Source organism: Sus scrofa, chromosome 9, assembly GCF_000003025.6.
Source record: "Sus scrofa isolate TJ Tabasco breed Duroc chromosome 9, Sscrofa11.1, whole genome shotgun sequence".
NCBI lineage: Eukaryota > Metazoa > Chordata > Mammalia > Artiodactyla > Suidae > Sus > Sus scrofa.
Window position 1 is genome coordinate 38,130,337 of NC_010451.4, and position 26,381 is coordinate 38,156,717.

Consider the following 26,381-nt stretch of genomic DNA (forward strand, 5'->3'; position numbering starts at 1 on the left):
CGCTTTTTAAAATAAATGCTTGGGGAGTTCCCACTGTGGCTCAGTGGTAACAAACCTGACTAGTATCCATGAGGACACGGGTTTGATCCCTGGATTTGCTCAGTGGGTTACGGACCCGGCGTTGCCATGAGCTGTGGTGCAGGTTGCAGATGCTGCTCAGATCCTGCATTGCTGTGGCTGTGGTGTAGTACGGTGGCTACAGCTCTGATTTGACCTCTAGCCTGAGAATTTCCTTATGCCACTGGTGTAGCCCTAAAAAGACTAAATAAATAGATAGATAGATAGATAAATTGCTTGTAAAAACGACCCAGAAGACCTAGCATAAAACAAATAAAAACCAGAGGAAGTCACATGATAACTAAGAGCTAGAGAAACACTTCAGGGGAATACTGACATTATTTTAGATTTGGTAAATATTTTGACCAAAATGAAGGACTATGAGACACAGAAATAGATAAAAGTCTGCTCTATATCCATAAGTGTTAAAAGCCACCACATAGCTCCAGTCTATTCATCTCTTCAGCCTAGATCATCTGCCTTGGACTCCTCATTTCTGATTCCCGAAATATCCTGAAATACTTTTGGCTGAATATCCCCTGGAATGTCCATGTTCAAACAAAAATAGCCGACAGTGTAAATGTGCCATTGATTTCTATCTAAGGTTGGAAGTGAGTACCTGGAAGCACCTAGGTCACCAATTTCCCCTGTAGCCCTTAGATCTCAGCATCTAGGCTCACTCACCAGTCCCCAATCCTAGACTCTGAAGCCAGTGCAGATTCTAAATCAAGGTGACTTTCCCACTCCAGCCACCCAACTCTTTAGCAGTACAGGGATTCTGCAGCAAACCTGCTGTTTATAGCCCTGCTCTTTCTGTGAACTGCAGCCCTAATCATGAAGCTGTCTCTTCTATTTTATGCTTGTGCTGTCTGGGGAAATTGCTTTGTTTTAATTTATTTGCTGATTGGATAAGTTTCTTTTTTTTTCCTTTCTTTTTAAAATTTTTTTATTTTTATTTTATTTTATTTTGCTTTTTATAGCAGCACCCGCAGCATATGGAGGTTCCCATGCTAGGGGTCAAATTGGAGCTACAGCCACCGGCCTACACAACAGGCATAGCAATGCCAGATTCAAGCCCTGCGTCTGCAACCTACACCACAGCTCACGGCAATGCCGGATCCTTAACCCACTGAGCAAAGCCAGGGATTGAGCCCTAGTCGGATTTGTTTCCACTGAGCCACGATGGGAACTCCATCTTTCTTTATTTTTTAAGCCAAGTTCCTACTTTGTTCTGCTACTTCAATAGTTGTCTCCTTAGATTTTTCTTCCATGCTTAACTATTTTCCTAATTCCCCAGCTGCTTTAAGACTCGAAATGCGTTTCGCCCACTCTTTCAGACCCTGAAGCCCTAAAACTTGGTTCCCCTGGCTATGTCTTTACTACCTTCTGACAAAAGTAGCCACAAGCTGAAGAGTCACTGGGTGTTATGGTCCCCAGTTCCAGTAGTCTGAAACCAACCCAAGTGCCCTCCATACGCCAGGCCCAGGAGAACTGAGGATGCTACAGAGAACAAGACAGACAGAGTTCCTGCTTTTGTGAAGCTTACGTTCTGATGTGGGGATACGGTAAAATAAATAAGCAAATACAATTCTAGATGATGAGTATCATGAATGAAGGCATGCTCCATCTTCCCCAGGCCTCCTGCTGACTTGTGATGCCTTCAGTTTCTATGAATTTCTTCTGCATTTGCTGATGAGAATGTCCCTGAATGTTTCCCTCAGTTAAAGCAGTTCCCATCAAACATCTTTACAGAATCTGAGCTTGGGTCTTTTGAAAATTACATTGTTTAAAAAAGAAAAAAAAGATAGTGACCGGTCCTACCAATGCTGGCTGGGAGTCCTTTAGCAATTATGGGATCTCCCCTTCCACATGATCACAGGAATCTTCCCTTGCCTGGGAAGCCCCAGACTCCACACATACAACTCATAGGACACCCTCAACTTCCTCTTCTCTTTCTCTTCCTTGTCAACTATTTGGAAAAAAAAAAAAAAAATCTCTGCTTATATATAGACTCAGATAGAAAAGCATGGACAAGTGTACAGGTCACCAATAAATACAGACTTTAAAAATGTTTTTGAAGAGGTAATGCGAGTACCTGATTTAAAATTCAAAAGCCATTATTGGCTATAGAGTAAAAAGTGAATCTCTTTCCACATTTTCTTCCAAATCATCCAGTTTCCCTGCCCAGGACAACACTGTTAACAGTTTCTTGTGTGTAACCCAGAGAGGTTATAAGCAAACACAGAGGCATTCTTTGTTTTTCACACAATGGTAGCATACTATATACAATGGTTTCCATCTTACTTTTTCAATAAACAATGGGTCTTGAAATTTATTCCATACATATAAAGCCGCTTCGCTCTATTAGGTGAATGGCATTCTAACATAGGGCAATACTAAAACTGATGTGCATAGTCTCCTACTAATGGATTCTGATTTTTTGAATCCATTCAAATGGATTTGAATCCATTTAAGTTGATTCTAATTTTTTGAATAGTCTTATGACAGAGCCTTTTAACATAAGATGCCTCTAAGCTGAAAATTTCATAATTCTCTTTCCATCTACCTCATTTTGTACATGTGTAATTCCATTTACCAATTTCCTTTTAAAACAACAGATGCTTGCAGAGGTGATGAGGATGTTTGGGGTATACTTGAAATTCCATGATGAAACAAAAATTTTGAAACTTCTGGGCGGGGTGAATGGCAATGACAGGTGTGCTCCTTGTCAAGAGGGAAAAATGCCACCTTGGGAGCATTTTTTATTTGATACATAGTGTGTGTTGTTCTCAGAATTCCCATGTTGATCAAATATGGTGAAATTAGGACAGCCACACTGTCTGGTTCAAGTAGAACCAGCACATGACTGTATGACACAAGCATATTGAAAACCTTGCTGTCTGGCTTCCCACAGGGTTGAAAACAAGAGTCACGCTGCTGGTATGGAATCGGTGGTAACTCATCAAAAGAAAGAAGCCCTAGGATTGGCCAATAGCACATATCTCGTGCCTTCTAGTTTCCTTTCCCTAAAAACTCACAATTAAAAAGCAACTCTAACCAATCACTGAACTACATGGGCAACAGTGTGTTTTAGTATCCGCGTCTGTCTTATACGATCATGTGCTTAGGAAGTGGTCATTTAGGGTAATACTCTTAAGGAAACTTTACATTTCATGGTTTTTGGAATTAACCAGAGCTTCTCTGAAGACATAAAAGAAACTGAGTGAAAAATCGCAGTAGTCCTGGCTACGTGTGTGAAGCTCTTCAACTAGAGGGAAATCTGGTGCTGGACAAAGAGCTGGAGATGAAGGTACATCCAAGGGACTATTGATCATTTCAACTAAGGTAAGTGTTTTGGCATAAATGGTAAAGGCGAGAGATACAGAACAAGAGCAATAATAACCAGTGGGTCTACACATTTTTCAATCAGAAAACTCCTAAGGACACCACCAGTAAAGCTCCAGACAGAACTAGAAGCAGCTTCAAGGGGTGTGTGCCAGCTGTGAACTCGATGTGACCTATGGGCCATCACTTTTAAAGCTCCTAGAAGTCTGAGAAAAGGTGGCTGGGCAATAGGAAGATCTAGGCTGAGGCAGTCACGTAGGATGTGGTAGGCATCTGAAACATTTTCTTTTAAGGTTCAAATGTGAATCTAGGTGTGAGGTAGTCTAGTTGGAAGCCACAATTTACAAAGAAAGGCTGGCCTGGCAACCATTTTCTGTCCTCCACACCCCACCCCACCCCCACCGCCCCGCCACCACCCACTTCCCCTAACCTGTTCTTTCCAGAGCATTTGCTTTTAACTAGTGAGCCTGTCCCAAGGCTTTGCCTGTTATGGAACCACAGTCCCTCAAATTCTTTATGTGTAATTCAAAGTCACAAGTCAGACCTGACTTCATAACTATAATACAAATGGGCTATCCAGAACTGATCATAGCCAACGGGCCATATTTGCCTAATGCCTGTTTTGAAGCTTTGATAGCAGACACTCAGAATTTGATGCTCAGTTTCACCATTTGCAAACTGAAAAATGGGGTCAGATTCAGTATCGCCAAGTTTTCTTTCATCAATCTGACATTCTCTGAACCCATGACATTTCTTTCCTCTATGTTCTCTTTTCCTTTTAAGCATACTTGGAGTAAAGAAAAGAGGAATTCCCTAATGGTCATCTATCTCAGAGCCATAGAAACTTATTTTTGTTAGAAATTTTGTCAACTCTGGTTGTATTTTAGAAGAAAACCATGCTTGGTTATTGTTATCACATGTGACCATTTTAAACGTTCATACCTTCTTTCTCAATAGCAGATAAAAACCTCATTTACCCACCTCTTTGCCTTTTCTAGATAATACTATGAAATATATCCACAGGCATATCCCCACTGTTACCACAAATACATGCCTAAAACCAAACCATTCTAAACGTTTGCTCAAAAAAAGTAGTTCCTCTACCCCGAGACTTCCCTTTTTTACCAGTCAGTGATATTACAGGTTTCGCATTCACGCCCCCTAAGTCATCTGGAACTTCTCCCTTTTCTTAAGTTCTTCTCCATCCAGTACATCCAATCATTGACAAAGCCTCAGAGATTTTTAAGTCACGATGTCTCACTAACTGGTCCCTTCTTTTCCTTCCTCACGATTTCTTCCTTATGCCACGTCCATTCACCCATATTGGCCTACACACTGTTTCTCTACTTCAGTCCTTTCCCTTCCCAAACCAGCCAATAACCAATACAAGAGCGATGTTGGTAAATCAGGAGTGTTCTCCATGTTACCTTCTCGTCAAAACCTTTCACGCGTTCCCCACTGTAGACAGGCTACAGAGAACTCAAACCCTCTCTGTCTAGGTCTGTCTGTCTGTCTCTGTTTCTGGCTCTCTTTCTCCGGCTCTCATTTGCAAATCTCCTTGCAATTTGACCCCCCTTTTCCTCTCCCGCTGTTTTTATCTCTACTTTCCAAATGTCCCTGGCATTCTATTTTTCTAGGCTTCTTGTTCTACTCACATGCCCTTCTTTATCCTCTCTGCTGGTCAGAATATGATCCATCTTCATTATCCAGCTTAAATCTACCCCTATGGAGCCCAGAATCATCTGTATGAATTCCTTCCGACTCCAACCTAAAGTGATTCCTCATCCTCCGAGCCCTTCATTGAATGTATTACCCAGAACACATATCTGACACAAAAATTCTCTTGTCTTTTTTAGTCATCTTTCAACTTTCATATGTCTTTATCTCCCAACTACATAGTAAGATAATTAGGGCAGTTGCTGAATCATTCACATAATGAATCCTGATTCTACAGTTAGACTGTACGTTTTAATCCTCACACTGTTATTTACCGACCTTAGACTTGGTCTCAGTTTTCTCATCTGTGAAATGGAAACAGTGATAGTTATTCCCTCACAGGGTTTGTGGGTGTTACATGAGAGTATTTAGGCAAAGTGGCCTAGAATAGTGCCTGGAACATGATAAGCATTCACTAAGCCTTAGCAATTATACTTACTCATGTCTCTTAACCTCCAAGTACATAGTATAGTGCCTTGGTCCATAACCATGCTTAATCGATATTGAATGGAATTTAGTTGAGTCAATGGAGGGAAATAAGATAGACTGTGTGGGTGGAATATCGTGGAGTAGGGGAACTTCCTGGCATCAGTAAAATCATGCCACAGATGCCGTCACTTATTGTTGTCAGCCAGCCAGCCTCTTTCTAAGTTCCTGCCACTCCCCAATACTGCTCAAGAGACTTCTGAGGGTTTGGCTCAGTGAACAGGGAGTGCTTTCCCAAGCATCCCTCCCTTCCTGCCAAGTCAAACCAACCTGGCTGCAGGGAACAAGGTGCCAAGTTCCTAAGGTGATACTAAAAATATAGACCAGAGAGTTCTCATATGCCCCCAAAGAAGCCTACCCACCTGCTATTTCATTTGCTGGGCCGGAAGACTGGCTGCTGAAGTGGAAAAGCAGGCTCAGGCATTGTTCTCCTATCATCTTGCAGTGTCCGAGGGCCAAGGGTACCAGCCAGAAGGATGCTCTCAGCTGGTACCACATCATCCATAGCTAAAAAGCAACAGATGCTGGTCAAAGAAATGGGGACATTTGTACTGCTCAATCGAGCCATTAAATCAGGGTTTGGTTGTTTGTTTTTTAATAGAGAAACTATAAAGTTTGAGCCTCAGTAAGCATCATAAGTATCACTACCATTATGCAGCCCAATCAGATTCAACAGATCCAGTCTTACACCAAGTATGCCCCATTGAAAACCATTTAGACAGGTAAGAAACAATTTTATTAAAGGTGGAAAGTGTGATCAAAGGTGTGAACTTTGGTCCAGTGAAACAAATATGTGCTTTGGATGCAGGCAGACCTAGATCCTTCATATTCAAGGTGTGTACTTTTGAGAAAATTTTCTAATCTCAATTTTCTATAGGATAGAGAGAATTATAACACCTAGCTCACTGGCCCTGGTGACACTTACATGAGATAATGCACTTCTAGCAGCTGGTCTGTGGCACATGGTAGGGGCACAATCCAGGGATGTTCCTTTCTTTCTCACTCCAAAAGCAGATGCATCCTGCCCGAAGCTAGAAGTGAGGCGCCTGCTGACAATTCCACAGGCTGGTGAATGAGATGATTTGAATCTTTCTGAAACGTTGACCTAGATTGTGCTGGGTGTTGGACAATTCACAGAAGTAGAAAGGTCCGCTGCTCCCAGTGCTGTTCGAACATGCGACTATGGAGCCCACTTCTGTGCAGAGAGCTGTCTCCTCCCAACCTCCCAAATGGGATCTGGATTCATCCTGGCTTTCACCTCGATTTTGACATGTTGCCATTTCCAACAAGGCTAATTTCCTTGCTGAAAGAAGGCCTTCCCCTGGGTGAATTCGCAACAGCTTCATTTGTTTAAAATCCCTTATTGGTCTTGCCAATGCCGGGTGTGGTTTTTCCTCATTACGGAATATTGATAATAAGCAAACAACCACGGGAAAGGAAGGCAGCCGCTAGATTCCCTTGGCTGCACGGGGATGATCCGTGTTATAGCTGGGTGGAGAAGGCGTAGACGAGCCGAGAGCGCCCGCGCGGCCTGGGCTGGGGGAACGGGGCGGGGAGGTCGGGACCCCCTGGCTGGGCGCAAGGGGAACCTCGCGCGGCTCCAGAGGCCTCTTGGAGCCCGACAGGTTCCAGCAGCTCCCCTCACCCCTCTCCACGCCTCCCGGGTTTTCCCCTGGGCTCGGGGTTTCCTGTTTCAGTTCTCGGTGATCTCCAGCAGCAGGTGCTGGTTTGCCAACCGCGGCTCCGGACGGAGGAGGAGAAGGAAAAGAGGGAAGGGGAGGAGGAAGCGGCGCAGCGGCTGCGGCTGCGGCTGCGGCTGCCGGCGGGCGGGCGGGCGGGAGGGCGAGGGGCGAGGCGGCAGCTGGAGAGCCGGGCTCGCTGTCCCCGCGGAGCATCGGCGCGGGCGGCGGGCCGAGCCGGGGCCCCGGCGTGTGGCCGGCGGCCGGGCGGGCGGCATGGGGGAGCCTCCCGCTCGCCCCGCGCCCTAGCGGCGGCCGCGGCGGCCGGGGGCTGAGGGCGAGAGCCGAAGGGTCCCCGGGCGGCCCCGCTTCCAGGGCATGTGGTGATGGCTGCTGAGAAGAGACTGCAAGTAGGTTGAGCAACAGACCGGGGTGCGCGCTCGTGGGGGGTGCGAGTGGTGCCAGCCGGGGAGGGGCGCAGGGCTGCGGCCGGCGGGGGGCGCCGGGAGGGGAGGGCCGAGGTGGCCACTGTAGCTGCGGGCCCCGCCGCCGGCTCGCCGCTCGCTCGCTGGGTCGGCCATGCCGGGTAGCGGCCCCCAGGTTTGTCCCTCGGGAAGTGGGTGGAGGGACGGACCGCGGCCGCAGTGGCCCTGAGGGAACCGGGCGGGGGAAGGGCCGCGGGCAGGGAGGCCGTGCCAGAGCGCCTGGCGGAGGGGCCGGGGCCCGGGCGGCCGCGCCGGGTGATCTCCAGGCCCAGGCGGGTCGGGCCCCCGGAGGTCGAGTCGCTGAGTCCCCGAGGCCCCCGAGGCTCCGGCGGGGCCGAGCGGAAAGCCCAGCGCATCCTCCCCGGAGGCAGAGCCGGCCGCACCGGGGTCTCGGGCGAGGTGAGGCCGGTCCCCCCGACCCCGCGGCCTAGGCTCCGGTCCAGTCCCCGCCGCCCCGGGGCGGAACATGGAGGCGGCCCGGGCGCCCCGGATGGAAACGGACCCACAGCCCGGCTCCTGCGGCTCAGACCTCGCGCGCTTGTGGGTGAGGCAGCATCCGACATCTCGGATCCAGCCCCAGCCATTAGCTCTGATGATCCCTCCCTCTAGCCAAACCGTCGCGGCCCCTGGCCGGCACGGTCGGAGGAAAGCCCTCTGCCCTCCGCGCCCCTCCTGCACCCACTCGGTTTCCAGCCGAATTCCCATTTCCACCCTGCGTTCTTCTTAGCGTCACTGGTTCCCATGTTTAACTCCCCACAAAGAGATATTACAGATATAACTTGGAGAAATGAATTCCGCCTTTCTTCCCTAAACTGTCTAATCCTTCGCCCCTTCAAGTCCTTAAAAACCCGCTTAAGCTTCCAAGTACTGACTACCCTAACCAGGTTTCTTGCCGTTTGGGTAACCGTTAACTATCACGGTTTGTGCTCTGTGTTTTGTGATAAAGAGGTGAAATACTAATCCAGGTTTAGGGAAAGTTTTCCTATTGGTTGCAAGACTGTGTTGGAATAGCCCCAGGTCCGTGAGGTGCTTATTGATTTTTTTTTTTTTTAACCATCTTAGAATAGTTGCAGAGATACCTGGGACTCAGTATATTTAGAAATTTGGGGAAGTTCATCATTTCTTAGCTTATTTCCTCATTTAGTTTTTTTAATGCATATTATAAACGGAGAGCGGTGGCTATGCCTCTTAAGTTTTAGGACTTTCCGAGACCACAAGAAGTTAGGAATAAAGCGTGTTATATGTTTAAATGTCTTAATATATTTAGGGTATGCGGGTATGACTTCCATTGATTTAATCACTTACATATACAATTAACTTTAGTAGCAATTTCTCAATTTTGGTATTATCTGGTGTTTGAATATAAGGATAGTCTCACCAAAATTTGCAAAATCGGCTTCTGTAATAACCTCAGGGAGATGCCTGTTTCAGACTAGCCTCTCTTATTCACCTGTTTTCTTCCTATTTGACATTTTGATTTTAAGTTACCTTAGCCTGTCTGCTTGAAGGTACTTTAAAAATCATAGTGGTCTAGTAATTGTGTGTGTATATATATATATATATATATGTATATATATATATATATTTATTTATTTATTAATTTTTAGGGCCCCACTTGACATACGGAATTTCCCAGGCTAAGGGTCCAATTGGAGCTACAGCTGCCAGCCTAAGCCACAGCCACAGTAACACCAGATCCTAGCTGGGTCTGGAACCTACACCATAACTCACAGCAGCAGAGGGGTCCTTAACACACTGAGGCAAGCCAGAAAGTCAAACCTGCATCCTCATGGATCCTAGTCTGCTTGTTACTGCTGAGCCAGACAGGTATTCCTGACTGTGTATCTGTAATTTGAAATGTTTGAGTATTTGTACTTGGTTTAAGAATGGGTTTTGCTTTCAAAGTAAGTTACAGTTCTACCTCTAGCATCTGGTCATCACACAAGCACTTAAACACTGTAAGAAAAGTAAACTGAACAAGCAAAACAGCAAGAAAAAAAGAGGCCACTGATTTTTTTAACCTGCATTTAATAATGAAAGTCTAATGAAATTAGTTTATTATATTGGAAAATATTAAAGGATAGGAAAAAGAAACTTAGAATGTTTGCATGCTCGTGGAAGTTTTTATTAGTCACTTCCTTTTTACATTTTTATTCTAATTACTAGACTAATAAAAATATCCTATTTTATATTACTAGCTTCTCTAGAGCTATATTTTCATGGATTACGTCTGTCAAGTTGGACCCCACACATTCAGTGGAAATAACGGGGTTTTTTAAAATTTTTTTCTCACTCTGCAACTGAGTTAATTTGTCTTCATTCTAGCGGACCAAAATGGTTTCCACATCAATTACTATAACACATGTAAAAGTGTTGCCATCATACCTTTTTAATATCATTTTATACCCTTTTAGTGCTTTCCATTGTTTTTGTACATACATTCAAAAAAAAATCTAGTCTCATTCTTATTTGATAGCCATTTCAAAGAAGCAAACATAAGATATTAAGTAGGAGGGTTTTTTTTTTAAAAAAAAAAAAATCCTTTCAGTGTTAGAATTAGAATTAGGGTCATAAATCATTCTGAAGTTATTACTCACATGAGACTGGTAAGTTTCTATTCCCCCAGCAGATAATTAATTAATATCAGTCTAGGTGCAGTGTAAGGAACCTGACCTCTACAAGAAGAGAGATTATGAACAGAGAAAACACACAAAGCTAGATGCAATGTACTGAGTGCCATAAGTAAGGAAGTAGGAAATTCAGGTGTTCCCATTGTGGCTCAGCCGAAAGGAATCTGACTAGTATCCATGAGGCCGAGGGTTCGATCCCTGGCCTTGCTCAGCAGGTTAAGGATCCGACTTTGCTGTGAGCTGTGGTGTAGGTCACAGATGCGGCTCAGGTCCAGCATTGCTGTGGCTGTGGCATAGGCCAGCGGCGACAGCTCCGATTAGACCCCCTAGCCTGGGAACCTCCATATGCCTCAGGTGAAGCCCTAAAAAGACCAAAAAAAAAAAAAAAAAGTAGGAAATTCAGGCACTGGGGGATGTGGCATACTAGGCCTTAAGGGCGAGGGTCATGGTTCACCGTGTCTGGAACATTCCCGTATGATGGGAATGATGAAGGTGGCAAAGATTTCAGGGTCCAGTGTTTATTGGAAAGAGAAATATTAAGTAAGATGGTCAGTGAGTAACGAAAACAAATGAAATCAAGATTTCAATAAGATTCTGAGGTTCAAATACACCACATGTTCTAAAAACTCTTGTATTTTAAGTGCTAAATGTCTCATGCACCTACAAGAGTCACCAAAAAAATGCAATCATTGCTGCTGTTTCACTACTCATAGTTCAGGGAAATGATGAACAAGTGAGAGCATGCTTTAAAAAAAAAAAATTCATCCCAGAATGTATTTCCAATGCCTTGGAAAAAAATAACTTTATAGAATTTTTAAGCCGATTAAATGAGATAGCATATGAAAAGTGCACACTGGCAGGCACACTGCATTTTGGATCTGATGGCATAAAGATAACTTTCAGGTCTGTGATGTGGAAATATCAACTCTTTGCTTTGGTTTGTATAGCTGATATTAAATCATAGCCATTGTGTATTGTGCACTGATGTGCCAGCATCATGCTAATGTTTTGCCTTTATTCTCTTCATTCTGTAGATGAGGAAACTGAGACGAAGAAACTTAAAATAGCTTGGCCAAAGTCACACATTTAATAAGTTGCCGGAGGGCATTTGAACCCCTGAGTTTGATTTTAAAACTCATGCCCTGGGAGTTCTGCCTCCCTGTGATACTATTTTTAGTTTGTTCTCTAAAAAAGTGTTTCGTTGTGTGTGTATTCCTATGTTGATACACACAGTTTGAAAATAAAGAGATGCAGAAATATGGGTATGGAAGACAAGAGAAGTATATTAGCCTTTTCTCTAAAGTGATGCGGCACTGGAGTACTGACCAGCCAGACAGATTGAAGGCAAGGACCATGTCTTTTCAGCAGGTCGCTTAGGTCCATAAGAAAACAAATCCAAAGAGAGTTTCAGTCTGACATGGCAGTTGTTTAAACAGCAGTAAAGTGCCCCCAAAGGATCATTTTTTGGCAGAAATCTCAAAGGTTTTTATGAGTAGGTTGGTTGGTTTGTTTGTTTTTGCAACTCTAACTATAGAAATGTAATGTACTGTACTGACTGTGGAAAACTTAGAAAATACAGAGAAAGATAAAGAATTTTCAAAGCAGTTACAACCCAGAGATAGCTAACTTAACATTATGGTGGATTTCTCTCTTTCTTTTTTTCCATACAGTGACAGAGAATTGTTTTACTTTTTAAAAATGAAAGTAGAAAATAGTCACACTTAAAGTGTAGTATACATGGTTTTATATCACAACACTGACAGGAATTCTTATGCCCAGTGAACTCGCCTAAAGTAAAGCCCATAAGCAGATATGTGAACCTTCAAAGCATTCTGCCTTTAAGATAAATTATCAGATCTCTAAAAGGAATAAGTAGAAAATCCCAAGATCTTCCTGCTTGCCTGGAACATTTTTCCCCTGTCCTCCTCACCTTTTGCCTGGCTCAGACCTCATTGTTCAGGCCTCAGCTTAGATCTCACTTGGTTTACTCCATTGTAGTTGAAGACTGATAATAGGTAACACTTACCATGGCAAGCACTGTTCTAAATGCCCTACATATATTAAGGTGTCTAATATTTACTGCACTCCCATGAAGAAGTATTTTAATACTTCTTTTTTTTGAGGAAGAAACCAAACTACAGTATGGTTAAATAACTTGCTGGAGGTCTCACAGTTAACAATGGGAGAATAAGTGTCCCAGCGTAGGCTAGGTGCCAAATATTAAGGTCTCTGTAGCCTTATACATGTTAAGAAATAGATCGGTTATTGTCGGTTTGAAACAATATAATGGAATCATCTTTCTTGGGAGTTTGGTTCTAAAAGGGTACATCTTTTTCTTGTATAACTGGAATTACACTGTTTATGGAGCTTGGTACCCCACCTTCTTACCCCCATCTAACATACACTAAGGATTTTTCTCATAACATTAAAAATATTTCAAATGTTTTCTTTCTTCCTAAGAACATATCATTTTACTTAATCATTCTCCTATTTCAGTTAGAAATTCCCCTCATGTTTTAATATTAATCATGTTTTAGGTAAACATCCAGTAAAAAATTTTTCCTCTATCTGTGTTCTTAGGATGGATTCCTAGAACTAAGGATCAAAGAGAATAAGCTTTAAGATCTTTGATGACCAAAAAGCTTTCCCAAAAAACTGTCTTGATATGTACACTCATCAGCAAAGAGTGAAAAAGCTGATTCCGTTCCATGTTTGAATGCACTATTAAAATTTTTTGAGTTTTTTAGATGAGCATTAATATCTGATTTTAATTCTGACTCTTTTCTACTTATATTTTAAGATATTAAAGTAGTGCAAGTTGATTAAGAAAAAGCAAAGAGGCACAGCGGAAACGAATCCAACTAGGAACCATAACGTTTCAGGTTCGATCCCTGGCCTCACTCAGTGGGTTAAGGATCTGGCGTTGCCGTGAACTGTGGTGCAGGTCACAGAGGTGGCTCAGATCTGGCATTGCTGTGCCTGTGGCATAGGCTGGCAGCTCTAACTTCGATTACACCCCCAGCCCGGGAACCTCCTTTTGCCTCGGGTGCAGCCCTAAAAAGCAAAAAAGAAAAAAAGGAAAAGCAAAGAGAAAAATAAAGCCACCGGGATCTCCTTACCACATAAATAACTCCTTTAAATATTTTGATAAATACACTGCTAGTTTTTATTCCTATAGTTATACTTTACAGAATTTTTACTTGGGTTCCAAATTAAAAAAACAACCATTTTCTAATCCCCCATCTTTGGACACAATTATTTATTTATTCCTCAGTGCTTTCAAAATACTGTATCTCCCTTTTGCATGTTCGGCAAGAGTTAACTCTTTCTTCTTTATTTCTTTTTTGCTTTCTGTGTCTCTGCTCTTTATAAAACAGAAAAAAATGCTAGTGAGAGCATAGAATGTCTTAAGGATTAATTGATAATACAAAATATTTATAAGAGTACCCTACACTGTGCCTAGGATCTTTTTTATCTTGTTTTTAGTCTTCAGGCTCCCTGAGGGCAAAGACTGGCCTACATTGTTTTATCCCAAGTCTTTTTTTTTTTTTTTTTTTTTTGTCTTTTGTCTTTTGTCTTTTTAGGGCTGCATCCACAGCATATGGAGGTTCCCAGGCTAGGGGTCGAATTGGAGCTGTAGCTGCAGGCCTACACCACAGCCACAGCAACACCAGATCCGAGCTGCATCTGTGACCTATACCACAGCTCACGGCAACACCGGGTCCTTAACCCACTGAACAAGGCCAGGGATCGAACCCACAACCTCATGGCTCCTAGTCGGATTCATTTCCTCTGCACCAAGACAGGAACTCCTATCCCAAGTCTTTTACAGTGTTTGGCATTTAGTAGATACTTCATGAATGTGTTTTTATTGTTAAAGGCCATATTGTATGTTCTTTAAATGCATCTGCTGATGTAGTAGGATGAATAAAAGCCAGTAGTTGGTTAAGAGATGATCGCAAGAGTTCCCTGGTGGCCTGGTGGTTAGGGATTTGGTGTTGTCACTGCTGTGGCAAGGGTTCAATCCCTGGCCCAGGAACTTCTGCATGCCAATAAGTAAAGTACACAATATGAATTTTATTTTTGTTTTTGTTTTTGTTTTTTTAAAAAAGAGGGAGTTCCTGCTGTGGTGCAGTGGGTTAAGAATCTGACTACAGTGGCTCAGGTTGCTGCAGAGGCGTGGGTTCGATCCCTGGCCTGGGAATTTACGTAAGCTGCTATTGTGACCACTTGAAAAAGAGAGAGAGACGGTCACAGTAATCAATACAGAGCAGGTAACACAACTGGTGTACCCAAACAGCTAAAACTAACTGAGAACGTATGATTTGATTGCTTGAGGAGCCATATACATTTGCTCTGTAAGACTGTAATTTACCTTATCTATCCCACTTGGCTGGGAATGGATATTATAAAAGTGAATTTCTAAAAGACGGTCTTAAAGTCTTTCAAGAGAAAAACATTTTAATTGTTATAAATGGAAGAATTGGTATACATGCTTTATATTTTTCTACCTTCAAGTAATATGTAGCCTATAATTTCACTTATTGTGAGACATAATAATAGCTAACTAAAAAAAAAAAAGCAAACAACAAAACAAGCATTGCTATTTAGTTTAGGATAAGTCAGAAATCTTGATAAGCTAGTTCTGTCCCGTCACCGTCACCAGGAAGACGGGGAAAACAACAGTCCAAACTGTATACAACTGTTGTAAAGCTAAATTAGATAATGTAAGTGCTTAATACTATCTATACCTGGCATAAAATTAGTGCCTGGTAAATGTTAGCTATTATTATGACTTATCCTAAACTAAATAGCAACGCTTGTTTTGTTGTTTGTTTGTTTGTTTGTTTTTAGACAGTGAGGGCAGGAGAACTCAGTGATTTATATTGATTTATGTCAATGATGTTTGGTCTTTTTTCCTTGCTGTTAGCTCTTCCTGGCTGATGTTGTTACTTCCTCCTCCTAACTTGAAGTAGGTAACTGCTGTAGACTCTAAATGACAACAGCTAATATGGCTAAAACAAAAGTATTTGTTTTAGGCCTATAGAATGCTCAGATGGTCTAGGTTGAAGAACTGAAAGTCTGCACTTTAACAGAGAGCAGTTGTGGCCTCTGACATCAGCGAGACCTGGGTTTGAATCCCAGTTCTGTCCTTTACTGGCTGTGACCCTAGACTAGACTCCATTTCTCTTTGATATCCTATACTTTGCAAGGTGTTTTTACTGATTCAAGCTAATGAGCATAAAAGTGCCTGGCACGGAGTTCCTGTTGTGGCTCAGTAGGTTAAAAACCCACTGGTATCCATGAGGACTCGAGTTTGATTCCTGGCCTCACTCAGTGGGATAAGGATCTGGCATTGCCAACAAGCAGCAGCATAGGCTGTGGCTCTGGCTCTGGCTCAGATTCCTGTTACTGTGGCTGTGGCATAAGCCTCAACTGCGGCTCCCATTCGACTCCTAGCGTGGGAACTTCCATATGCTGCAGGTGTGGCCCTAAAAAAACAAAAACAAAAACAAAAACGTACCTGGCACATGGAAGGCACTTAATGTTGTTATAAAATGATTTAGCACTATTCATTGAATTCATTAGACAGATTTTGTTTGTGTTTTGTTTTTCTGTCTACTTATTACTGCCTCTTAATTGTATTCTGAGTAGTTTGGATTACCAGATAAAAAATGTCTATAAAATCAAGTTTGCTGTTACTGCTTTCAATATGTCAGTTTATTCTTTGTATTTTCAAAGGGCTTTCAAATCTATTACTTCATGTCTTTTAGGGTGAAGCTAAAATTAGTTTCTGTTCTTTGTTCTTAGTCATCTGTACTCATTTCCTATTCAAAATTATGTGGGCTTAATTTTATCCTTATTTTGTGACTTAGTCTGTTTCAATCTTGGCTTTTACTTTGTAATTTATTTTTATTATTTTGTACACTTACAGGAAATAGATTTCCCATATAATTGAAGCTGCCCCCTCATTGTTGATTGGGATGTTTTTTAAGTCATCACTTTCTTTGAATCACCCCACTGAGTTGGTGATTTCATGTATTAGACACTTCTTGGAATTTTGCTATAATTTTAAATGATTAGTTAAGATCTAAAAGGCTGAAAATATGCAGTAACTTATCTATTTTGATAAAATAGATGTCCTATTTTTGCTCAGATAGAAAAGTACCTTAAGTAACATAAAAAGTGTGGCCATAAATTATGTTAAAATTAGCAATATCATGTATAGGAAAAAATAGTTTTAAGTAGGAGAGATGTTTTCCAAATTGCATTTCTGTTATTTTGACCACTTCATTTTATCTTTTAAAATTAAACTTTGAGTTAAATATTTAACGTATTTATTTTACCACATTTTTAAAATAGAGTAAAAGTAAAAATGATAGTGAAAAACCATCTGTAATTCTCCACTAGAGATAACTTAAAATTTTGGCAATATTTTCATTTTTTTTTTTATCTCTTCATCAGTATAAACACATCTCAATTTTTTTTTTTTTTTTTTTTTTTTTTTTTTGGTCTTTTTGCCATTTCTTGGGCCGCTCCCGCGGCATATGGAGGTTCCCAGGCTAGGGGTCTAATCGGAGCTATAGCTGCCAGCTTACGCCAGAGCCACAGCAACGTGGGATCCGAGCCGTTTCTGCAACCTACACCACAGCTCACGGCAACGCCAGATCGTTAACCCACTGAGCAAGGGCAGGGATCAAACCCGCAACCTCATGATTCCTAGTCGGATTTGTTAACCACTGCGCCACGACGGGAACTCCTTAAAAATTTTTTGTGCTTACATAGTTTTGTTTCTTACTGTTCATTCAGTATATCGTGTTTTCCTGTATCATTAAATATCCTTTTTTAAAATAAATTTTATTGGAGAGTGATTTACAATGTTGTGTTAGTTTCAAATGCACAGCAAAGAGAATCAGCCATACATATACATATTTATCCATTTTTTCAGATTCTTTCCCCTATGGGCTAACACAGTCTTGAATAGATTTCCCTGAGCTTTATAGCAAGTCCTTGTTATATATAGTAGTGTGTATATGGCAATCCGAACCTGCCAATCCACCGTCCCCCCACATTTCCCCTTTGGTAGCCATAAGTTTGATTTTGAAATTGAGTCTGTTTTGTGAATAAGTTCTTTTGTATCATTTTTATTGGATTCTGCATATTAGTCATCTCATGTATTTGTCTTTCTCTGTCTTACTTCACTTAGTATGATAATTTCTAGGTCCATCCATATTGCTGCAAATGGGGTTTCATTCTTTTTTTTTTGGTGACTGAGTAATAGTCCATTGTATATATGTACCACATCATCTTTATCCAGTCCTCTATTGATGGACATCTAGGTTGCTTCCATGTCTTGGCTATTGTAAATAGTGCTGCAGTGAACATTGGGATGCATGTTTCTTTTTGAATTAGTTTTTTCTCTGGGTGGATGCCCAGAAGTGGAACTGCTGGATCGTATGGTAGTTCTATATTTAGTTTTTTAAGGTAGCACCACACTGCTCTCCATAGTGGTTGCATCAACTAACCAACATTCCCACCAGCAGTATAGGAGGGTTCCCTTCTCTCCACACCCTCTCCAGCATTGATTGTTTATAGACTTTTTTGATGATAGCCATTCTGACTGATATGAGGTGATATCTCATTGCAGTTCTGATTAGCATTTCTCAAATAATTAGTAATGCTGAGAATCTTTTCATGTGTTTTCTGGCCATCTGTTTGTCTTCAGATCTTCTGACCATTTTTATTGGGTTATTTATTTATTTATTTATTTTGGTGGGTATAAAGCTGTATGATGGGTTAGTATATTTTGGACATTACTCCCTTGTCAGTCACTTTGTTTGCAAAGATTTTATCCCATCTTTGGGTTGCCTTTTCCATTTTATCGATGGTTTCCTTTGCTGTGCAAAAGCTTTTAAATTTACATCCTAATTGTTTATTTTTGTTTTTATTTTCATTATTCAGGGCAGTGGATTAAAAAAGATATCACTGCAAAGGGTATTCTGTCCATATTTTCCTCTAAGAGTTGTATAGTATCCAGCCTTACACTTAGGTCTTTAATCCACTTGGAGTTTATTTTTGTACATGGTGTGAGAGAATGTTTGAATTTCTTCCCAGCACCACTTATTAAAAAGGCTGTCTTTTTCACCATTGTATATTCTTGCCTCCTTGATCAGAGATTAATTAACCATATGTGTATGGGTTTCTTTCTGGGCTTTCTGTCCTGTTCACTGATGCGTATTTCTGTTTTTGTGCCAGTACCATACTGTTTTAACGACTGTAACTTAGTAGTAAAGTCTGAAATCAGGAGGCCTGATTCCTTCAGCTTCATTTTTCTTTTTCAAGATTGCTTTGGCTCTTTGGGATCTTTTTTGTGTCTATATAAATTTAAAAATACTTTTGTTTTAGTTCTGTGAAAAATGCATTGGTAGTTTGATAGAGATTGCATTGAATCTGTGGATTGCATTGAATGTGTAGATTGCCTTGGGTAGTAAAGTCATTTTGGCAATGGTAATTTTTCCAATTCAAGAGTATGGTATATCTTTACATTGGTCTGTGTCGTCTTCAGTTTCCTTCATCAGTGTCTTACAGTTTTCAGAGTACAGGTCTTTTGCCTCTAGGTAGGTTTGTTCCTAGGTATTTTATTCTCTTTGATGTGATGGTAAATGGGATTGTTTCCTTAAATTCTCTTTTTGATCTTTTGTTGCTAGTGTATAGGAATGCAGAAGATTCTGTGTATTAAATTTGTATCCTGCAATTCATTGATGAGCTCTAGTAGTTTTCTACTACTATCTTTAGGATTTTCTATGATATAGTATTAGGTCTGCAAACAATGAAAGTTTTGCTTTTCTTTTCCATTTTGGATAAATATCCTTTTTGTTGGCTGAATGGCTTTCACATATTCAAGTACCGCCATTTAATCAAGCCATATTGTTGATTATTTAGTGTATGGCCAGTTTTTTTTTTTATTGTTATAATGAACTGTGTGGTAAATGGCCATGTAAATGAATCTTTGTACACATTGATGACTGTATTTTAAACAAATTCATAGGTGTGATCATGCAAAATGCCCTTTAGAAAAGGTACACCAATTTATATTCTTACTAGAAATACATGAGTGTCTCTCTCTGCACCCATCACTGTTTCCCTGCACTGTCTTTGTTAATGTGATAGACACAAATTACCTAATAGTGCTAAGGAGCTCTTTCTGTAGAATCAGAGTGACTGAGTTTGGGTTCCTTTTCTGACATTTGTGTGATCTTGGGCAAATTTCCTATATTTTCCTAAGCCTCAGTTTCTTTGTGAAATTGTGATGATAGTACTTATTATCATGGTAATATCATATAGTATCATGGTTGTGGAGATTAACCAAGGTGTATATCAAAATATAAATCCTTGAAAAATGTTAGCTATAATTATTTATTATGAATGAGATTTCCCCTCATTATATTTTATACTGTATATGCTTATATTTTATACCTTGTGGTGGGAGTTATAAAGTTATTTAATTTTAATTAACCATCTAGTGACCCTCCTGAACTCTTTTATGTCCTGTTAATTATGTGGCAGAACTTAGTTCCAACATGTTTTAGTTGAGTCTCTTGATTTTTCAGGATATATTTTGGTGACCCCCCCCCCAAAGTAATAACAATTTTTAAACATTTCAACCTTTTTCTTGTCTTGTTGCATGGGTTAAAATCATAAAACAGTGTTGACCAATAATAGGTATCTGGGCTTATTTCTGATTTTAATGGATCTTTCTCTCTGGCATTACACTTTTTAAATGCCAGTGGCTGTTGGTCCTGGCATAGGCGTCCCCTGCTTACATATACATGTTCCTGCAAATATCTGTAAAAGTTAAATGTGAGAAACTTGAAAAAAGATTTAAATATTAAATTCCTAAGTATCTTTTAGGCACATCTTCAAAAATATATTTTCAGCATTTGACTCATGTTCTCTTCTTTTTAAATTAAACATACAGTCAGTTTAAGTAAGGTTTAAATCTCAGTAGGGCTGAAATTTTACTGCTTTCAACACACTTAATGATTCCATCCTTGTCTCAGTGATACAGACTATGAGACCCACTCTACTTTTCACCATCGTCCACAATTATGTCGTATTTATAATGAAACAAATTTGCCCCATGGAATAAACCCTTTATTCAAATAAAGTCTTAGAGTCAAGGTCCCATTGCCCTCCTTCCCTCTGAAGCATCTTTCGAACACTGTTTAGAAAATAACTGCCGCCCCCCAAAATTCACATAATTTACAAATCGCAAAAATGACAGTGCTACTAAAAATGAAGTTTTCAGAGGCTAGCAGGAAAACCACCTTGTGATATTATAAGGTTTTTATTAAATAGCTTCTGTACCAAAATCCTTAGTATATTTCAAATGATTCAGTATAGCGATATACAGTACATGAAAATATGGTATTCACAAATCTAGGTAATATCTTTCTATTGTTAGATTACTGAAATTTGAATCCTTTCTACAGTTTTCCATCCACCCAATACTATATTTTCATCTACATACAAATTTTATCTCCAATCCTGACCTCTCTCTTTTACCCAGCTGTCTTATAACAGCTCTACTTGGATATCTATGAGTATCTGAAACAAAATGATCTAAAACAGAATTTTTGTCCTTCCAAATCTGTCCCTCTTCAAGTCTTCCCCACTTCAATAAGTGTTACTTCCATCTTCTAAGCAGCTCAAACCAAAAATCTAGAAGTTCTTGAATCTTCATGTCTCTCTTACTTCCCACATCCATCCAATGCCAGAGCCTTTAATCAGCACTTATGATTAAATGAATTGAATTAAACTGTTGTTCAATATTAGAAAAATCTATTATACAATAAAATCTACTGGTTAATATGTATTATTATAATTTGAATATACTATATACCTTATATTTAGAATTTTTGTATATGGTGTAAGGTTATACATATATTTGATTAATTTTGGTGCCATCTTTGTTATGTTTTGTCGACATAATTATGCTAGCCTCATAAATCAGTTGGGGTGTTTTCCGTGTTCTTAGATGCCCTAGAATCATCTCAGTAACATAGAAGTTTGCTGGAGCACACCCATAGAACCTATAGGTATAGCATCCTTTGTCAGGAATAAAATAGTGGGTATAGATAAATCTTCAACGAAGTTCCTATTTCTTCCATGATTATTCATACTTACAACCTTTTCATAAGTCAGTTTCAATTATGGATTCTTACTTATTGGCAGGAAGATTTATGCAAACAATCTCTTCCATTTCATTGAACATTACATTTGTGGAGTTCCCCAGCCTCTTGGTCACAAGAGAGAATTATTCATTCATTCATTCATTCATATTTAGAAACAGCTTTCCAATTGTATTAACCATTTCTACATTTTTTTTGCTTCGTAATTGACTTATTTATGCTTTTAATTTTATTCCTTTCTCCACCTTTATGTTGGTTTGTTTGCTCATTCTAACCTTTCTAATTTGAATGTTTTATTTCTTTTTTTCTATTAAATACAGTTACACCATTAATTTTTTCATTGAGCATCAGTTTGGCCACATCGCATAGGTTATCTTACTTTCATCCATTTTTAATGTCTAAAATTTTACTTTTTCTATTTCTTTAACTGCAGAGTTATTTAGAAAAGAGTTTTCATGTATAGATATTGGTTTTTTAAGGGTTTAAAAATTTTTTTTGCCCATCTGATGCCGACTTCTCATTTTTGTGTATCATAGCGTATACGTCCATTCTCTGTGTTTGAGTTTTCCCTAAATGCCTTGAAAAAAGTTGATCTAGCATAAATCTGTATCTTATCATTGAAGTCAAGAAGGCCGTAGCAAATTATGATGTGAGTACTTGAGATGAGGGTCATTTTTATTGTTGTTGTTTCAATACCTTTCTACCCTGGAGTTTAATACCGTCATCATCATTTAAGGCCTGTGGATAAGAGAAGTGAATCTAATGCTTTGGATTGTTAGGGCTTTTTGTCATCTTTGTGTAAGGACAGGATGGTGTGACCTTCAAAATAAGCCGATTTCCTGGTTTGTTTTTAAAGTATTTGAGTTCCTTAAATGGGGCTTCTCTGCTTGCAAATCACTACACCCTTTGCCCCCACCCCCATATTCCCTTCTATGTGTTCTCAGATTTCCTGGGCTTGGAAGTTGAACCAGCAGCTGTGTTTTTCCAAGGGTTCCCCCCTCCTCCCATGCTCTTTACCACTTTATATTATCTCAGGGAGCATCTTCCAAATATTGCACACTCTCACCTCCAAATTGTATAGCTTTGGAGATAAAAACTAGCTCTTCCTTCCTGACCTGTTTATGTATGGGCAGGATGAATTGGCCTAGAGAAGAGCGAAACTAGGTTCAGAGAATAGGTGGTATAAGTTTAAAATATGATTTTTGAAAAACAAATCGGAAGTTGGCCTATAAGAAAAAATTTGACAAAATTAATTTTGCGAGTTTAGTTGGTATAGATAATTTTACTGCCGACCTGGGTGGCTGGAGGCACGTTCCAGATTGGCAGCTTCAGCTTAGCTTCTAAACTGTTCATGCTGGGACAGCACCTGAGCGAAGATGTGGCAGGCTGAGAAAGTACTTTGGAATTCCAGAGTGACAGCCAGAAGCCAGAATGCCAGTTTGGCAAGAGCACAACCAGGCGCTGAGTCTTGGGCCGGAGCATTCCTCAAAGTAACAGGTAGATCATAAATGTTTATTTCCCACTTTGATCGTAAATGAGTACTTAAGACTTATGTGCATTTTAATAGATTGAGTATTTGTCTGATAATAAACACCTAATATAAGCAAGACAGTTCGACATTTACATTTGATCAAAATCCTGAGATCGTTTTCTTGTCAGTGTGTGCCAGCTTCTTCTGCAACTCTTTGTATTACCTCTTAAAAAGATAATCAGAATTAGAAGATAAAATAAAACCATCAGTTACTTATTTTAGAAATACTGCGTCTAAAGACTGATTTAAATTGTTTAATTGCTAAAGCTTTGCGTCTCAATAAAGTAGGCTTTTGCTTCCCAAACCTGGTGGGTTAAGCATCTCTTCCAAGAGTGAGAAATGGGGTGAGCTGGCTCTATCCTCCATGCACCCCTTCTCTCCATGCGTGTGTATGCATAGGCACACACGCACACATAACACAAGTGCAGAGGGGGAAAGGTACATAGATGAGGAAGGAAGTCCAGAGCCCAGGAGTATGCTAAGGTTCTCATATTTAACCCTCTCATCAGTCATTTGATGTATTGATCTTATATGTAACCTTCTCATCAATCATTTGATTAGCCACTTGGTCTAACAAGCTTAGAGTTAGAGTTATCTATTTAACTTATGCCCCTTCCTCAAAAATCTTTCTCACTTAGAAGTTTAACAGTTACTTTACTCATATGAGCATCACTGTACCTTCACTGATCTTTTCTTGGAGTTTTGATTTTTGGTGGGAGGGAGACTGGACCAGAGCAACTAGGATGGGAGTACTTAGACTGCCAAAGGGCAGCATTATGCTCGAGGCATCTTGAGAGCTGCGAAAGGTGCCTTTGGAAAAGGAGTCAGAAAAGCAATGAGAAGGGCCCTCTGCTCCTGACTGGGGTGCTGGTCCTCGTCTCTCCCTCCTCACTCCTAGTCGTCCTCTGGGAAGGACTGAGCTGGGAAGGGACTGCAGGGATGAGGGTGGTAGGCTGGTTAGTCTTGACAGAGAATTACAAAATAAGGGAGAGCCAGCATTTACCTCATTGAACCAACTCTGTTTTCCCAGTTCACTGCTGTTCCTTCTTTTTTTTTTTTTCTTTTTTTTTCCTTTTAAGTTATTGTCCTTTTACTTATTCCCACTCTTTCATTCACACATGGATGTGCATACATTTTTTTCTCTCCTGCCCCATTGAATCCATTCTCCTGGTTTAAAGTTCTTAAAAGAAAGAAAAAAAAAAAAAAAAAAAACCACATATCCCTTCCTAAGCCCCCAAAATAGCTTTCTATATCTTATCCCTTTCCTGCCAGACTTAGTAAAAGAATACATATGCTATCATCCCTTCTTCAGCGTACACTTACTGCTTAACTGGGAGTTTTTAGCCTGTGTTCTATGGTTCCCCATGAAGCCTCCATGGATAGAATTTGGGCATTCTGTGATGTTGTAAAAAATTATGTCTTTATCTTCATATCCTATAATTGAAATTTAGCGTTTGTCTCAAGTATGAATGTAAGTTCAGTTTTAATAACAGCACATGTGACTTTGTCATCCATAGAAGTCATAAATGTTTCCCTGTTAACAGTTGAAGTAAATATTCTGAAATATTGTTTTTACTTTTAACTCCTTCAAAATCATGGTGGTTATTAGATCTGCTGCTACAGCTCGTTATTTTAATATGGTAATAGAAGGCATATATTTCATTGTATCACATTTTTACATATTTTGATGACTGTTTAATATAACTAGTTTCTTTGTAATGCAATCTACATATTAATTTTAGCCATTTAAAAGCATTACTTTGAAAAGAGGTCTCTAGCTTTCATTAGACAGAAAAGATCTGTGGCAGAAAATCCTGGGTAGGAGCCTGCCTGTTCACCCTGCCTGTCTTCCCATCTCTGGAATAGCTCCCTTGGTGGCCCCTAATAACCTTGATCCAATGTCCACTTTTCAGTCATTCTCCAGTGTCTTTGTATCATTTGATGCCATCAGTTATTTTTTTGTCACTCTTTCCTCTTTTGTCTTTAGTATCAAATCCTCACTGGACTCACTGGCTCATTTAGAAAATATCTCATATTTGTTTCTTTATTTTCTGCATAACTTTAGACACCAGTCACTTTTTGCGTAGACTGTTCCTTCCTTCTTCACTTCTCTTTGAATTTCTTGCCCCCTTAAAAACTAACACAGCTGAAATTACCATCCTGAACTGTAGATGGAAACACGTCATTTGTAGTCTCAGAAACTTTCAGTGGTTCTCCATCACCTTTCTAAAACGTGGGTAGAAATACACCATTCCCCTTTTCAAAAACTTTTAGTAGTTTCCCAGTTACAAAGTTGAAACTCTAGTGTGGCAGTTCAAGATTTTCCATGAGCTGGCCACATCCTGACTTTCTAGCCTGTCCTACAGCAATATTAATTACATAGTTTCTGTATTATATTGAGAGATGGGAAGCAATGGTTGATCTTTGTCTACAGCCATTTATTTTAAAATTATTTTTTCACAATCTACCATCTATATTGCTAAACTGAAAGAAATGTTTTCTCACTTTTGGAGTTCCAGTCATGGCTCAATGGTAAAGAACTCTGTTAGCATCCCTGAGGACGTGGGTTCAATCCCTGGCCTCACTGAGTGGGTTAAAGGATCCTGCGTTGCTGTGGTGTGGGTTGCAGACATGGCTCAGATCTGGCATTGCCGTGGTTGTGGCGTAGGGTGGTGGCTACAGCTCTGATTTGACCCCTAGCCTGGTAACTTCCATATGCCATGAGCATGGCCCTAAAAAGACAAGAAAAGCAAAGAAAAAAGAAAAGCAAAGAAAAAGAAATGTTTTCTCACTTTCCATAAGAAAACCTTTGTTTACTTTCAGGTGCCTGATATAATTTCTCCTAATTTTACTTCCATTTTCTTCTACATCTCTTCACTCCTGCCTACCATCAAATCAGTATATTTTTTCTAAATTACTGGTTCCTAACCATTTTTACACTCGTGATCCTTATTAAGCTTTCTACCGTTATCTTCTTTTTTTGAGTATTTTTTCGTCCAGTTTTATTGGGATGTAATTGACATACACGTTTAAGGTATACAGCATAGAGATTTGACTTAACATACATCATGAAATGATTATCACAATAAGTTTAGTGAACATCTGTCATCTCATAGAGATACACAATTAAAGAAAGAGAAAAAAACATTTTTTCCTGTGATGAGACTCGGGATTTACTCTCTTGACAACTTTCATATACAATGTACAGCAGTGTTAATTCTATTTATCATGGAGTTCCCGTCGTGGCGCAGTGGTTAACG

At 40.0% G+C, this 26,381-nt stretch overlaps 1 protein-coding gene across 4 annotated transcripts in view; it reads left to right on the top strand.

The window, feature by feature from the left end:
* Positions 3,104–26,381, top strand: part of ZC3H12C (zinc finger CCCH-type containing 12C) — a 75,926-nt gene continuing 52,648 nt past the window's right edge. Inside the window, exon 1 of one of the 4 annotated variants that reach the window (XM_021102346.1) lies at positions 3,104–3,402. Coding sequence is in view for 2 of the 4 variants with exons in the window: in XM_005667309.3 (XP_005667366.1) it covers positions 7,670–7,693 (24 nt within the window). In the remaining 2 variants the exon portion in view is untranslated. Of the gene's footprint in view, positions 3,403–7,557; positions 7,694–7,784; positions 7,884–19,113; positions 23,088–26,381 lie in introns of those variants that run through there. The other 3 variants (XM_005667309.3, XM_005667310.3, XM_005667311.3) reach the window with 3 other exon arrangements.